At 37.9% G+C, this 16,603-nt stretch overlaps 2 protein-coding genes across 4 annotated transcripts; one reads left to right on the forward strand and one right to left on the reverse strand.

Annotated features, from left to right (window-relative positions):
• The first annotated feature begins 353 nt into the window (after positions 1–353).
• LOC107850667 (pre-mRNA-splicing factor CWC22 homolog) lies at positions 354–7,857 on the forward strand. 3 transcript variants are annotated; one of them, XM_047401052.1, is made up of 8 exons: positions 358–3,174; positions 3,467–3,656; positions 3,767–3,870; positions 3,970–4,072; positions 4,197–4,498; positions 6,324–6,629; positions 6,805–7,203; positions 7,288–7,857. In XM_047401052.1, the coding sequence occupies exons 1-7, from the start codon at positions 649–651 to the stop codon at positions 7,153–7,155; spliced, it is 3,882 nt and encodes a 1,293-aa protein (XP_047257008.1). In that variant the 5' UTR covers positions 358–648; the 3' UTR covers positions 7,156–7,203; positions 7,288–7,857. The 3 variants fall into 3 exon arrangements, with proteins under 3 accessions (XP_047257014.1, XP_047257008.1, XP_047257007.1); XM_047401058.1 differs by lacking the exons at positions 6,805–7,203; positions 7,288–7,857 and adding an exon at positions 4,765–4,856 and having other exon boundaries at positions 354–3,174; positions 6,324–6,457; XM_047401051.1 differs by having other exon boundaries at positions 6,805–7,857.
• Positions 7,858–8,051: 194 nt separating this feature from the next.
• Positions 8,052–15,947, reverse strand: LOC107850691 (syntaxin-22). Its single transcript, XM_047401064.1, has 7 exons — positions 14,730–15,947; positions 12,266–12,359; positions 11,881–12,020; positions 11,312–11,386; positions 10,071–10,228; positions 9,892–9,992; positions 8,052–8,366 (listed from the first exon to the last, which is right to left on the reverse strand). Exons 1-7 carry the CDS (start codon positions 14,915–14,917, stop codon positions 8,301–8,303), a joined length of 822 nt encoding a protein of 273 aa, XP_047257020.1. The 5' UTR covers positions 14,918–15,947; the 3' UTR covers positions 8,052–8,300.
• Positions 15,948–16,603: the final 656 nt, after the last annotated feature.

Consider the following 16,603-nt stretch of genomic DNA (forward strand, 5'->3'; position numbering starts at 1 on the left):
TCATTTTTCATATTTATTTCATTTACCAATTTTCAAATTTAATTATTATTTAAATAAACTTTTCTTTTAATAGTCGTTTGACTTTGTTTTATTTTTTTAGAAAGTTATTTCCCTTTAATGAAAAAGTGAAAAACAGTATGTGTTTGACCACGAGAATTTCAAATACAATTTGAAATTGTATTTGAAAAAGTGAAAACAATAAAAATTTATTTTCACTTTTTTCATTTCTATACCTTCAAAAACAGCTCCAATTTATATCTGATCAAATACAATTTCAACTTTTAACTCTAAAAAATTATAATTTTTATGGCCAACCGGCCTTAACTCCTTAATTGTTTCTTCGTCTTCTCCCTTTTTTTTTTCTTTTAATTAATTCAATTTTCTTAGAAAATATTTCCGTCGCGGATCAGAAAAAAATAAATCCGAACCGTATTCTTCTTTCCCCAATTACAATTCCAAATCGGAATCGGAAACTTTCGCCGGCGTCAGCTCCGTCGGAAGCTATGTAATCTACAATTGCTGTTCAGAAAGCTGCCGTCTTGTTCAATAAATTTATCCCATACATAGATTCGGGCGTTTGTTGTAGTGTAGGTTATTCATAGATAGATTGGGGGCGTTTGTTATAGTGTAAGTATAAATTGAGGTATTATGGAGAAAGTAGAGCGGCGAAGGCATGAGGATAGAAGCTCGGATGATGATGGAAGAGGTGAGAGAAGGGCGAGGAAGCGAGTAGTTAAACGCGAAAGTGATGATGATGGTGGTGGAGGTGATAATGGAAGAGTTGATAGAAGGGAGAGAAGGAGGATAAGTGAACATGGAAATGGTGGTGGTGGTGGTGATAATGGAAGGGATAATAGGAGGGAGAGGAGGGGAACAACTGAACGTGAAAGTGATGATGATGGTGATGATGGAAGGGTGGATAGGAGGGCGAGGAGAAAAACAACTGAACGCGGAAGTGGTGGTGATGATGGAAGGGGGAGGAGGAGAACTGGAGACGGAAGTGAGGAGGAGGAGGAGGAGGAGGAGGATGGTGGTGGTGATGATGGAAGGGATGATAGGAGGCGAAAAAATGAGCGTGGAAGTAGGGATGATAGAAGGGCAAGTATGCGAGTAATTAAACACGAGAATGATGATGATGATGGTGGTGGTGATAATACAAGGGTGGATGATAGGAGGAGAAGGGATGATGAAGATTTGAAGAAAATAGAGCAGCAAAGGCATGGGGATGGAAGCTCGAATGATGATGATGAAAGGGATGGTAGGAGGCGAAGAACTGAGCGTGGAAGTAGGGATGATAGTAGGGCAAGTATGCGAGTAATTAAACACGAGAATGATGATGATGATGGTGGTGGTGATAATACAAGGGTGGATGATAGGAGGAGAAGGGATGATGAAGATTTGAAGAAAATAGAGCAGCAAAGGCATGGGGATGGAAGCTCGAATGATGATGATGAAAGGGATGGTAGGAGGCGAAGAACTGAGCGTGGAAGTAGGGATGATAGTAGGGCAAGGAGGCGAGTAATTAAACACGAGACTGATTATGGTGGTGATGATAATTCAAGGGTTGATAGGAGGAGGAGAAGGAATGATGATGATTTGAAGAGAGTAGAGCGGCAAAGGCATGGGGGTGGAAGCTCAAATGATGATGAAGATGATGAAAGGGATGATAGGAGGCTGTCTAAGGGAAGAATTGAACGTGGAAGTAAGGATGATAGTGATGATGATTTGATGCGGAAGAGGCAAAGAGATGAACGTGAAGATCGTGCTGAAAGGGGCAATAGGAGGGAAAGGCAACCAAAACAAGAAGAGGAAGAAGGTGATGATGATGAAAGGGATAAAACGAGGGAGAGGAGGAGAAAAAGTGAACGGGTAGATGAGGATAATGAAAAAGATGATCAGAAGGAGAGAAGACGAAGAAATGACCGTGAAGATGATGCTGGAAGGAATAGAACAAGACAGAGGAGGCCAAAAGATGAAAGTGAGGAGGAAGATGAAAGGGCTGATAGGAGGGAAAGGAGGCGGTTAGTTGAACGCGGAAGTGATGATGATGGCGGTGATACAACGAATGATAGGAGGTTGTCTAGGCGAAGAACTGAACGTACAAGTAAGGATGATAGTGATGATGATTTGAGGCAGAAGAGGCAAAGATATGAAAGTGAAGGTAGTGCTGAAAAGGGTGATAGTAGGAGGCCAAAAGAAGGACACGAAGAAGATGATGGTGGTGGAAGGCGTAAAACGAAGGAGATGAGGAGAAGAAGTGAATCGATAGATGATGATAGGAGTGGGAGAAGACGAAGAAATGACAGTGAAGATGATGCTGGAAGGAATGGCAGGAGACAGAGGAGGCTGAAAGATGATAGTGAAGATGATGATGATGATAGGAAGGAAAGCAGAAAAAAGATAAGCCAAGTTGATGAGGACGATGAAAGGGATGATAGGAGAAAGAGGAGACGAAGAAATGAAGGTGAAGCTGGTGAGGTAAAGGATGATAGGAAGGAGCGGAGTCGAAGGAATGGAGATGAAAAGGATGTTAGGAAAGAGCGGAGTCGAAGGAATGTAGATGAAAGGGATAATAGGAAGGAGATGAGGCGACATGAAGATGATGATGAAAAGGTGCATAAGAGAAGGGCTGATAGTGATGACAATAATAGAAAAGATATGAGGCGAAAGGTTGAGGATGATAAGCACGGAAAAGAGAACAATAGGAAAGATAATGCTCAAGAGGATGTGGCGCTGAAAGCCCGTGAGGCTTCCAAGATGCCAACGCAAGATGGTAATTTGAATGTCGATACAGCGAATTTGGGCAGGAGTGGGGGAGTGTACATTCCACCATTCAAATTGGCAAGAATGATGAAGGAAGTTCAGGACAAGAGCAGTACTGAGTACCAGAGAATGACTTGGGATGCTCTGAGAAAAAGCATTAACGGGCTGGTGAATAAAGTTAATGCAGCAAACCTCAAGAACATTATTCCGGAGTTGTTCGCAGAGAATTTAATTCGAGGGAGGGGTTTGTTTTGTAGATCCTGTATGAAATCCCAAATGGCTTCTCCGGGTTTTACTGATGTGTTTGCTGCTTTGGTTGCTGTCGTTAATACCAAGTTCCCAGAAGTTGGTGATCTTTTGTTAAGAAGGATCATACTTCAGCTGCAAAGAGCTTATAAACGTAACGATAAGGTTCGTCTCTCTTTCTTTTGTGCTTTGTTTTATTTGTGCAACATACTGTATTGTTCTTGTACATTATTGCTGTTTGGATGACAGAGAACAAATAATCTGGATGCCACAGAGATACCTGAAAGTCTTCCTCTGAGAATATCACTACAAGAGAAATTCGAAAAGGGGGTGGGGGGGGTTACTGTGCCAGTTAGTCTAATTATTTCAATGCAATCCGAATCTGTTCATAACATTAGCAGGACAAAAAAAACTTCTTTTGATGATTTGTCTTACCCTTAATTTTTCACTCTTGCAGCCTCAGCTGTTAGCAGCTGTCAAATTTATTGCTCACCTTGTGAACCAACAAATTGTCCACGAGCTTATTGCTCTTGAACTGCTTACTGTTTTGTTGGATAAACCTACTGATGATAGTGTTGAGGTTGCAGTTGGTTTTGTTACAGAATGTGGTGCAATGCTTCAGGACCTCTGTCCACGAGGATTACATGGTGAGTACACCTTGAAAGTTCGTGTATCTCACGACTTCTATATTTAGTTTGTATTTGTATAAAGTTTTTGCTGTGGCTGTCATGCTAATACCCCTTTTCCATTTAAATAGGAATCTTTGAGAGATTCCGTGGTATACTTCATGAAGGAGAAATAGATAAACGGGTTCAGTTCTTAATTGAAAGCCTCTTTGCATTGCGTAAAGCAAAGTTTCAGGTGAGTTTAGTTTTAAATTTTTTCCGAGTTAAAAAAAGATATTTTATCCCTTATTTATCAAAGCAGGAATATTAGATCTCTTACATGCATCCTCTTCAGGGTTACCAAGCTGTGCGTCCAGAACTCGACCTTGTTGAGCAGGAAGATCAGTTAACACATGAAGTCTCTCTCTCAGATACAATAGATCCAGAAATTGCTCTAGGTATGTTGTATGATCAATTTATTATAAAAGTATTAAAACGGATTGCTTTTAGTGTCTACTGACTATTTTGTTTGTCGAGCAACTATATAGAATGTTGATTTTTGTGTTTGTTCTCTGTGCTCAGATATTTTCAAGCCGGATCCTAATTTCTTAGAAAACGAGAGGAAGTATGAAGAATTAAAGAAGGCAATACTTGGTGAAGAATCTGAGGAAGAAAGGGATTCTGATGCAGAATCAGAGGATGAAGATGAAGATGAAGATGAGGAGTCTGAAGAAGAGGATGAAGAACAAATGAAAATAAAGGATGAAACAGAGACAAACTTAATCAACCTTCGGAGAACTATCTACCTTACAATTATGTCTAGTGTTGACTTTGAAGAAGCAGGGCATAAGCTATTGAAAATCAAACTAGAGCCTGGTCAGGAGGTTGGTTTCATAATCTCTTTCTTATTTTTGTGTTTTTCTACTACTGTTGAGTCATGTGCATGATTACATGGAATGATCTGCACATATATTTTCATGTGCTTTGAGTATCGAAAGAGTAATGTCGCTTTTGTTTGTTAAACATTATATCAAAAGGGTTAAGTTAAAAGGGAAAACGTAATTGAACATTAAAAAGTTGTAGGGAAATTAAATAACCAAAATTTGAGCTTTTATTGAATTTGATTTTTCATCGTATTTTTCATGGACAGCATAGGGGTATTGCCATTCAATCATGCATCCATAAATCGTTTTTGGAGGGATTCCGCTAAACTGATGGTTGAGGAATAAAGATGAAATGGAGGTGGGAAACATGTCATTGGCTTGTCTTGTGGCCCATTGAGGTGGAGATTCATGTAGCCCGTGATACAATTTCTCAACAACTACTGCAAAAAAACATACCCATTATATTCCCACACAGTGGGTCTTGGGAGGGTAAAGTGTACACAGTCCATACCACTACCTCAGAGGTGAGGTAGAGAGGTTGTTTCCGATAGACCCCCAAAGGCCAACTCAAGACAAATAATATAAAAAGATATAATATAAGAACAAAACATAATAGGTAGTAACAAAACAAACGATATTAGCTAAACAAGACCACCACAAAATACAACTACAATCAATCTACCCGAAACAACAAACAACACTAGAACTCTAAGAACAAGACACTTCAAGTGTATCACTGCGACTGCTAGCACGGGTAACAAAACCAGGCACTCCTACTACTAGCATGGACGCACTCTTTCCTATTAACCTTCTACCCTAATTTGCATCCCCCACACCTTCCTATCTAAGGTCATGTCCTGGGTAATGTGTAACAACTCCGTACTACAGTTTCTAACATTGATAATTTGCGGAATTAATTAGCGCATGCTTCACGTGTAAATATCACTGGAGTTGGGAGGACAAAGTCCCCTGCTACTACATCACTGCAAGTTTTAGTTAGACTTCTGGCATCTTGTATTCTCTATTTTGGAGTCTATGAGGTTCTCCCAGCAAATATTAGTGCTCAAGAGGAAAATCCAACTCAAGAGAAATATTTGGAAATTGCACCTTTGTGTCTGCTCTTGGACTGAGGAAAGAATGTGCACATTTGAAAGAGTTGAAACTCTACTCATTAGACCAGGAGTGCTCTTTTTCACCAATTTTTTTTTGTATATTGATGCTTTTGCTTGATGTAGTGAAGGTGACCCAGAGCTTCAGTCACATTAGTTAAAAAGAAAGAACATTGGACATCTACACCTCTGTAGGTTTAATATATTAATATATGGTTTGAGGCTAGTACTTATTACCAAATTCTCATCTAAGAATTAAAGTTATAATCCTGATATGACTCACGCCAGCCTCCCACCCCACCCAAAAAGACGATTGGATAATGGTTATAATATTTTAGGACTCTGAATAAAGTCAACATCAGTATGATAATTATGTTTAGATATATTAACCTATATTAATTCTGTCTTGCTTGTCGTGAGCTCGCAGGGCTCATAGGATGGGAAAAGCCCTTCTCTTCATTTCATTATTTAGTGTGGTGTTGTACATTTCGGGTTGCACATTTGTGTTTTGGGGTGGGGGTCGAGTACCATATTTTGGTAGCCTCTGGTACTCTGAGTTGGTTTCTCCTGTGAGACTGGTTAAAATAAAAAAATTTGTGGTTCTGTAATCATTTCTGTCCTGAGGGAGTATGGTTCATTCTTGTATTAATGAATGACTCTTTAATTGGTTCTGTCGAAAAGAAAAGAAACTGATCTAAATTTTTTTGATCATGCAGATGGAGTTGTGCATAATGTTATTGGAGTGCTGCAGTCAGGAGAGGACTTATCTTCGTTACTATGGATTACTGGGACAGCGATTTTGCATGATCAACAAAATTCATCAAGAAAACTTTGAGAAATGCTTTGTGCAGCAGTACTCCATGATCCACCGGCTTGAAACTAATAAACTTCGTAACGTGGCCAAGTTTTTTGCACATTTACTCGGCACTGATGCTCTTCCTTGGCATGCTTTGGCTTATATACGGCTGACAGAAGAGGACACAACCTCTTCTTCTCGTATATTTATCAAAATCCTATTCCAGGTACATTTAATTTGATCTCTAATGCTTGTTCAGCTTACTTTATCTTTTTGGTTCTTTCAAACAGCTTACAACTAGCTTCGTCTTTGTGGCTTACTTTTTTGAAACCCTCTCTCTATATCACATATTTGTTGTGTTGTTAGCTTCAAACTCGCTCAGAGATGCATCGTTAATGCAGGAATTGTCGGAGCACCTTGGCATCCGCTTGTTGAATGAGCGTCTTAACGACCCCACCATGCAAGATTCCTTCGATTCTATTTTCCCAAAGGATAATCCCAAGAACACAAGGTTTGCTATCAACTTTTTCACTTCCATCGGTCTGGGTGGAATTACTGAAAATCTACGAGAGTATCTGAAGAACATGCCAAGGCTTATCATGCAACAACAGAAGCCTGTTTCTGAATCGGATGAGTCTGGGAGTTCTGATTCTGAATCTTCAGGATCTGAATCAGAATCATCGTCATCCACTTCAGACGAAAGTAATAGTGAAAGTGATAATAGTCGGAGGAAGCGGAGGCGGCGAAGATAGAGGGACCATGTTCCTTCGAAGTACAAATTCCCAGATTTGTACGATTTGGTATTGTTTTCTAATGCTACTCTCCCGTTTCTAGATTTAATGATATTCTTCCAAGTACAAATTCCCAGATTTGTATGATTTCAGAAAAACGTTGTTATAGAATCTTTAAAAAAGAAGAGCGGCACATCAAACCGTGGCCTCAGAAACAAAACTGGAAAGTCAAGCTCCTCGTAGAAGAGCAACATATCAAATCGTGGCCCCATAAACAATCTGGAAAGTCGAGCTCCTCGTAGAGGTGCAAGTGTTCTCTCTTGGATTGCGATGAAGGTGATCTGCCTTGCTATTGATGATCTCCAGAAAAGAGGGATGTAGCAGATGTTTATTTGTGTCAACTATGCAGAAAACTCTTTTTGCATTGCCCTATTACACAAATTATGGCAGCTCTTTCATAACCTTGTTGATCTGGACAAAGCATGAATTAGCGCGTGGTACGTTATTCCACCTTGTATTTTGTCGATGATTCGGAGAGAAAGGAACTCGAGATGTTTGAAGAGGAACAGAAAACAGTGCAGACGATTTCGTTACATTGTATCATGCTATTTTGCTTTTGGTGTAAACTGAGTTAGAAGAGGGTTATATTTTATGGATCTTTTGCTCACTTGTACAACATCCCAGCACTATGTTTGTGTTTTTTATGCATACAGTTATTCACCATTGTGTGTTATCAGTATCGAAACCGCTTTGTGGTATGGGCTGCATACACTTTACCCTCCTCAGACACCACACCACACCACTATGTGGGAAATACACTAGGTATGTTGTTGTTGTGCCTTATTCGTATAGACGCTTAATTTCGCGAATAGGTCAAATTCTGACCACTGCAGTAGAATCAAATGACAATAGAATGGTTGCATCAACCAAAAAAAATTATAGACATATTGTTGTAACTTTGTAACAAACCAGCCATTACATAGCAGCAGCACGCAATTGCAAACCCAAAACACATTACATATATAGCATACAAACACTCACATCTCACAGTTGCACAACTTGTCTTAGCATGACAAAGATTCATGGATCACACCAAGAGTATATACCTTAACAACGTCTTGAATCGCGAAGTTTAGGATCTTTTTATCCATCTCGAAATCTTCTGATCATGCTGCAAGTACTATGATCACAATTAGAAGTATGATCCCGAATATCACCAGAAGCAAGCATGTCTGCAAAAAAGAAAAATCGCTAAGAAATTATATCGAAGAGGATATATGCACGCTGCGAGATCGTATATAAAATGGCAAGAAGTAAAATTGTATTTTCCACCTACATTTGACAGGGAAATAAGGAGGTTGAGAGATTCGACACCATTCAAAAGGGCTTTAAAATTAACGGCACCTCCAGAAGCTAAACCGACTACATGTTTTTTAATAACGGTGGTGTTCAGGCCAGCTTGTGAGCACCTTGACTAATTCCACGGGTGTAACTCTGTCCACCATGACTTGTGGAAAAAAAGTATTTTTTTCGCCTAATTTTAACCCGAGACCTTGTGGTTTCTCAACCTACTTCATTAACGACTAGGTCACATCGTCTATAGCATGAAAAGAATCGCCTTTATTCGGAAGGCCTAGCGAGTTCTTTTTCCCTTCAAAGGCAGTTCTTTCTTTCCTCGGACGAATGGCTCGCTTGTTCAATAATGCTAACCAGTGTCGAACCCGTAGGTGTGAGAGGCTAGCGTTGGATGGTTTTAGACGGGGTAGGGGTAGACCGAAGAAGTACTGGGGTGAGGTGATTAGGCGGGACATGGAACAGTTACAGCTCACCGAGGACATGACCCTAGATAGGAAGGTCTGGAAGATGCGAATTACGGCAGAGGATTAGGGCCAGTTCGGGTCGCTAGTGTAGGGAATTAATTGGTGGGGGTGTATTCCTGTTATGATTCCGTATTCCGTGTTCCGTGTTCCGTGTTACATGTTTATTACGAATCTGTGTGCTTTCCTCTGCTTTATATTCCTGCATTCCTGCTTTACTCTGTTTTATATTCCTTATGGGTGCCGTATCTATGTTATGTCATCTGCTTCTGTGCTGTACTATGTGTTTGTGTGATATCTCGTGACTTGAGCCGGGGGTCTTTCGGAAACAGCCTTTCTACTTCATCAGAGGTAGAGGTATGGACTGCGTACATCTTACCCCCCCCAGACCCCACTAAGTGGGAATACACTGGGTTTGTTGTTGTTATTGTATATATATATATATATATATATATGTAAAATCCAGCCTTGCCACGCTTTCCCCCACTATGCTAAGAACTTCCAAAAATGAAATTTTAAAAAAGAACTTCGATCCACCTATGCCCACTTTACGCATATTTTGCCCCCACTCCTAAAGATGAAAAATCCATCCTTGTCGCGGGTTCCTCCCCTCTATTGTCCACTAAACCAAACCTACGAAACTAATCGCATGACTTGACTTGTCGTTATGATTCATTTAGACCTTAAAATTTCTACCCACAACTGCCTCATAATGGCACTTCAAATTTGGAAACACAACCACGCTGTAACTAGAACATCTAGCTACCATTTAGTCGTAGCTTGCAAAACGCAGTACCTTAATGCTATGACAGGTTCCCATCGTCCGTGTCCAAATTCTCGAAGATCCAAGTCTTAACGTACAAGTTCTCATGGAATATAAGCAGAATAAAACTGAGCCAGATTTATGTTCACGGAAAGTTTGTATCAGTAATCGACGTACCAGAGATGAATTTGATCTTTGGGTCTTTGCAGCTTTAGCAAGTTGTGATCTCCCCTGTGCAGTAGCAGCATGAGAATTCTCAATGTTGGAGCCAATATCGTCTGAGGAAAAAGAGAATTGTATACATCAAATAACATCCTCTAAAGCTTTGAACGTTAAAACAAAGAAAAGTGATTTACCGATCATAGCTCCTTGATCGTGAACAAGCACAGCAAGATCCTTGAAAATCTCATTCACTTCACCTATCTGTTGTTGTACTTCTTGTATTCCGAGCTCTCTTTCCTCGATAATAGCTTCATTAAAAGCAATCTCATTGTCTAAATGCAAAACATCTTGTCTGGAACAACGGACACGTGAAACGCAGGAAACAACAGATCAGAAGTGAAGACACATGTCTCAAAGACACAAAAATACATTTATCTTTGATCGTATTGCCATCACGGGAATAGTTTCATAAGTCAGATGTCAACGCAACTTCAGCACATTGCCAAGAAACACAAGTTTTCAAATTATTGTTTCACGGAAGCAAATGGTTTTTCATGCTTAATTCAACTCGTTGGCCTCTGATTCCTTTTCCTGGACCTGATGTAGACAAATGAGTCCCTAGTACTCTATGACTGTCCAAATAATTACATCTACCTCGTCTTAAAAGTATACGAGCTACATTAATTCACAGTTAATAATAAGCCCAATTTTTGGAAACAAATTGAGACATTAAAATGTAGTACACTTTGTGTAATAACATATATTTACCCCCATCAAATGCTCTTGTATTTCTTTCTTTCCAAATGATACGTGATTGCTAAGGGAGAAACACTCATGCCCTTCGTTTTATCCGACATCACCCATTGCATCCGCAACAAAGTGAGGGACACCCACCATAACCGAGTAGCCACCTTACCGTGAGAAAGAAGATGATGCACATTTTCAACTGCATTCTTCGTACACATAAAGTACCACTGACATAGTTGATCTTGCTCTTCATAGATTTTCCGCGGCTGAGATCGCACACCAAGCCTCCAACCATAAAAAGAAGCACACCTTCCTCGGTGCTCTAGAAATCCGTGTAGTGTCACGGGGGAAGTACATTCCTCTCCCAACACTTTTAAGCCCTGAGCTACATTCGTAATCTGATTTCTCTGTACCACAGCAAACAATCCTCTATCTAGTTTGTACTAACTACTAACACCAGTTGTCTAGGGACCAAACTCAAAGGTGAATTTCATTTCCATGTATAATTATTACTGATGGCTACCTTGCTGGTGAGTTTAGCAACCAATTCGACCATCGACCATCGACCATCAACGTTTCTTTAACTAAAATCATATCTGAATTGGATAAAACGAGTCTAACAATCTAAACAGAAGCGCAAAGACTAGTAATAAACAACAAAATGAGTAATCGGACTAGACTAACTCACCTTCTTGATTCCACAAGAAGCGCTCGCTGTTCCTGATTCTTATCTGAAGCAACATCTACTTCACCGGCTGTGTAACTGTTTACCACAATAAAATATAAATGAACGGTATGAGCAAAATGTGGGACAATAAATACAGATGAAGGTTACGATTCAGTAAGTCTATAAAAATGGGATTGCAGGGTACAAATCGTAGTACTTAGCACTACAAGTTTCTTTTTATGTAGCTCTTCATATGCCAATAACTCTGTTTGCTACTCCGTCTGTCCAATTTATGTAGCACCGTTTGACCACGCATGGAGTTAATGAAATAAGGGAAAACTTTGTTATGTTTACCAAATTGTCCTTATTAAAGTCACTTTAGTGCACTTACTTTTAGTTGATTTTTTCACAATAAAGTGTCAAATGGAACCCAAATGGGTAAAATGGGGATGATGCCATTAAGCAGTTGCCAGATAAGGAAAGACGACATTCATTTTGGGGCGGACTAAAAAAGAAAGAATTCCACATAAATCGGGATAGAGGGAGTAAATGAAATTTTTCATAAAAACTACCACTGCCGCTGACGTTACCTAGAAGGAAGAACATCTTGGGGAGTGAAAGGCGTATATGCTGTCTCCCTCTCCGCTGCAAGTCTCTGAGCCTTTTGAAACTCTTTCAAGACAGCTTGAAAATCTTTAGCAAGTTTAGCGTCTGTAATTTTCTTGCTAGCCTGAGAAAAAGGGTATCAACTTAAACTCATATACGTAAGAGAAAAGTCAAATATAAGAAGAGGAGGAAATACACGTCAGAAAGTCCGGCACTTCCAAAAAGAAAAGGACGAGAACTTAGTATACATGAAACTCATATGAAAATAATATGAACAGTATGTGTTTAAATATACGTGACCGGAAAGTGCATACCCACCAAGATCAACAAAAGTGGATGAACAGAAATATTGACCTCGTTAAAACTTACACTGACACCAGCATGATGATCCGTTTCACTTGCTTGCTTAAGTTTTGCAGATGTATCTTTGACTAACTGGCCGATATGTACCCTTGTCTTGCGCCTGCAAGTTGAGCCATATCAGCACAATTACCACCAAACAAATGTTCGATCAAATGATAACTACTATTTTTCAAACACAAAATAAAAGGTATGCAACATCATCTTTGAGCTCCGTTGGAACACTTGACCCTGCTTCTAAATGCTAAAATCGGAAAAAAAGTAATGTGGAGCATCTGCTAACGTTAGTCGGTAGCTAAAAATTGATCAGACAAATTTCAAAATTTTCCAAAATCGATGTACTGCATTTTCCTCACCACCCTTTCCTTTTCCTAGTAACCCACCCACAATGCCTACGCTCTTTTCGCCCAGGGAAGGAGTGAGACAGCACTTAACACCAGTACAGCCGGAAAGCATTTGTGGCAATAAGTAAATAATTGTTCGGCCATCCGTCACGAAAATGTCCAGTAGCCTAAACAATATTTTGTCGACTGCTTGCACTAAAAGGATTGCGCGTACAAAAAACGTGCATAGTATAGTAGTTATACAAGCACGTAGCAGCATTTGGGTGACCTCAATCAACAATCGATCAATCAATCACCTATGACTCAATCCCAAACTAGTCAGAATCGACTGAATCAATCTTTTGCATCATTTTACGATTCTCATTTTGAAGTCAACATATATCGACAATGATAAATCAATCACCTATGCCTCAATCCCAAACTAGTCAGAATATATTGTATGAATCTTTTGCATCCATTTTCAGCTCCTTCTGGACAAACCTATCATAATTATACTATTCTGAATTTGAACTCAACACCTATCAACTCCCCCTTTAATCTGAATTTCGACGAGCTAAAAAGCACCACATCATTGGCCACTAGGCCACACAGTTGGGCGACCTCAATCAACAATCGGTCAATCAAATCACCTACGCCTCAATCCCAAACTAATCACAATCTACTGTATGAATCTTCAGTATCCATTTTCAGCTCATTTTGGACAAATCATCATAATTATACTATTCTCATTTTGAAGTCAACATATACCAACTCCCCTTTTAATCTGAACTTTCGAGCTAAAAACTCACACGACGCACTAGTTATGAATTCTTTTGTATCCATTTTCAGCTTCTTTTGGATAAATCATCATAATTATACAATACTCATTTTGAAGTCAACATATATCAACTTCCTCTTTGATCTGAACTTCCGAGTTCCGACGAGCCAAAAACTTACACAATCCACTAGTAATGGATCTGTTTTATCCATTTCAGCTCCTTTTGGATAAATCATCATAATTATACTATTTTCATTTTGAAGTCGACATCTATCAACTTCCCTTTTGATCTGAACTTTCGACGAGCTAAAACTCACACAATGCACTAGTTATGAATCTTTTTTTATCCATTTCAGCTCCTTTTGGATAAATCATCATAATTATACTATTTTCATTTTGAAGTCGACGTCAATCAACTTCCCTTTTAATCTGAACTTTCAACGAGTTAAAACTCACACAATGCACTAGTTATGAATCTTTTTTTATCCATTTCAGCTCCTTTCGGATAAATCATCATAATTATACTATTTTCATTTTGAAGTCGACATCTATCAACTTCCCTTTCAATCCGAACTTTCGACGAGCTAAAACTCACACAATGCACTAGTTATAATCTTTTGTATCCATTTTCAGCTCCTTTGGACAAATCATCATAATTATACTATTCTCATTTTGAAGTCAACATATATCGACTTCCCCTTTGATCTGAACTTCCAATGAGCCAAAAACTTACACAATGCACTCGTAATGGATCTGTTTTATCCATTTCAGCTCCTTTTGGATAAATCATCATCATTATACTATTTTCAATTTGAATGGGAGCCTTGGAGTAACTAGTAAAGTTGCTTCCATGTGACCTGGAGGTCACGGGTTCAAGCCTTGGAAACAGCCTCTAGCAGAAATGCAAGGTAAGGCTGCGTACGATACACCCTTGTGGTGGGGCCCTTCCCCGGACACCGCGCATAGCGATAGCTTTAGTGCACCGGGCTGCCCTATACTATTTTCATTTTGAAGTCAGCATCTATCAACTTCCCTTTTAATCCGAACTTTCGACGAGCTAAGACTCACACGATGCACTAGTTATGAATCTTTGGCATCCATTTTCAGCTCCTTTCGGATAAATCATCATTATCATACTATTCCCATTTTGAAGTCAAAGTCTATCAACTCCCCATTTAATCTAAACTTTCGACGAGCTAGAATTCACATGATACACTAGCTATGAATCAATTGTATCCATTTTCAGCTCCCTTTGGACAAATCATCACAATTATACTATTCTCAATTCGATGAGCTAAAACTAATATGCATTCACCACGCAATTCATCCAACTTTTATACAAAACTTGAAATAAAATGCTAAGATCACTTACAACTTTTCGCGTAGCTCAGGTGTATCTTTTGGTGTACCAAGTGTATTCACTAGCCTTTGAAATGTAGACACAGCAGTATTGATCTGGAATATTCCAGAAGCCACTGCTTGGGTCGGGTCTTGCTTCCCATTGGTACGTACCCGACCCGACCTGGTTGATTGACCCGATTCCAAATCTTGAAAACTCATACTTTTACTTAATTTTCTTCAGATTTTTTGAAAAATTTCCACAATCCAACAATCAAAATCTACAATGATATACAGATAAACAAAATTGAATCTTTATTACAATTTGAAGAAAATTTTCAGGTGAAAATTCACAACAACCAAGAATCTATAATTCTACTAAATCTTGAAAACTCAATACTTTTACTTAATTTCTTCAATTTTTGGGGAAAAAACTCAACAACCCAATTATCAAAATCTACAATGATATACACAGAGATTAAAAAAAAAATTGAATCTTTATTACAATTTGAAGAAGATTTTCAAGTGAAATTCACAACAACCAAGAATCTATAATTCTACTAACCCAGTAATCAAAATACACAGATATATACACACAAAGTAACAAAATCCAATCTTGATCACAATTTGAAGAAAATTTTCAGGTGAAATTCCCAAAAATTTATCAATAATTTATAATTCTACTAAATCTTGAGAACTCAATACTTTAACTTAATTTCTTCAATTTTTTTCAAAAAATATCACCAACCCAATAATCAAAATACACAGGAAGTAACAAAATTGAATCTTGAACACAATTTGAAGAAAATTTTCAGGTGAAATTCCCAAAAATCAATAATTCTGCTAAATCTTGAAAACTCAGTACTTTTACTTAGTTTCTTCAATTTTTTTCAAAAAATCCCACCAACCCAATAATCAAAATCAAACAAAAATTGAATCTTGATCACAATTGGAAATTTTTGTTTTGGAGAATTTGTAAGGAAGGAAATATTCTTGGTGAAATTCAAAACCCCAAGAACCAAGAATGTAAAATTATTTGTATAGGGACAAACAAGATTAAATTTTGATGACAAATATGTTAATATTATGAAGTTTTGGGATTTGGGTTTTGGAGAATTTGAATTTTTTGATGGAAAAAAAAAGTATAAAATTGGATCTTTTTTTGTAGGACGATTTGCATTTTGTGGGACAAGAACTGGTTGTACTTGGATGTGACATGGTTCAGCTGCTTGCCACTTGGCACCTTATGTTTAAATTATTCATATTGTTTTTTCCTTTTAAAAAAAAAAACTTACATAAATCCAAATTAGTTTACCCATATCCTGTTAAATTATAAATAATTCCTAATTTTGTAATTTTTGAATATATAATTAGCACTCAACTACATAATTTTGAAGTTGGGATACATAATTTTGATTATTGAGATACATCTGTTTCTGAAATTACATGATCGAGATACATAATTAAAATTATGTAGCTGAAAATTTATGAGTTTGTGGATGTATCCAGTTGTTTAAAAAAAGAAAAGGATTTAGGTAATTAATAAAAGGATAGAAATTTTATGTAATTTAGTAAAAATAAGTTATGTTGTTTTATAGTTTTATTTTATTTTTATTTTTATTTTTTTCATCCGATATCTGATTCTATTTTTGTGGGTTCAAACTAAGACTGCAAGTCCAGAGTAAAAGGATCTCAACAATTTCACTACAAATCAAGGTATGATATATATTGAATTATCGTATCGAATCAAAATTTTGATATTATGATATTTGATATGGTAAATAATATAAATATTAGATTTTTTTGATATATGGTATGGTATTCAGTATTTATAAATGACATATCAAAATAGCGAATACCATACCAAAGTATATTAAAACTCTGACAACTTTGTCTTGATTGTAATTT

This window comes from Capsicum annuum, chromosome 1 (genome assembly GCF_002878395.1).
Source record: "Capsicum annuum cultivar UCD-10X-F1 chromosome 1, UCD10Xv1.1, whole genome shotgun sequence".
Lineage (NCBI taxonomy): Eukaryota > Viridiplantae > Streptophyta > Magnoliopsida > Solanales > Solanaceae > Capsicum > Capsicum annuum.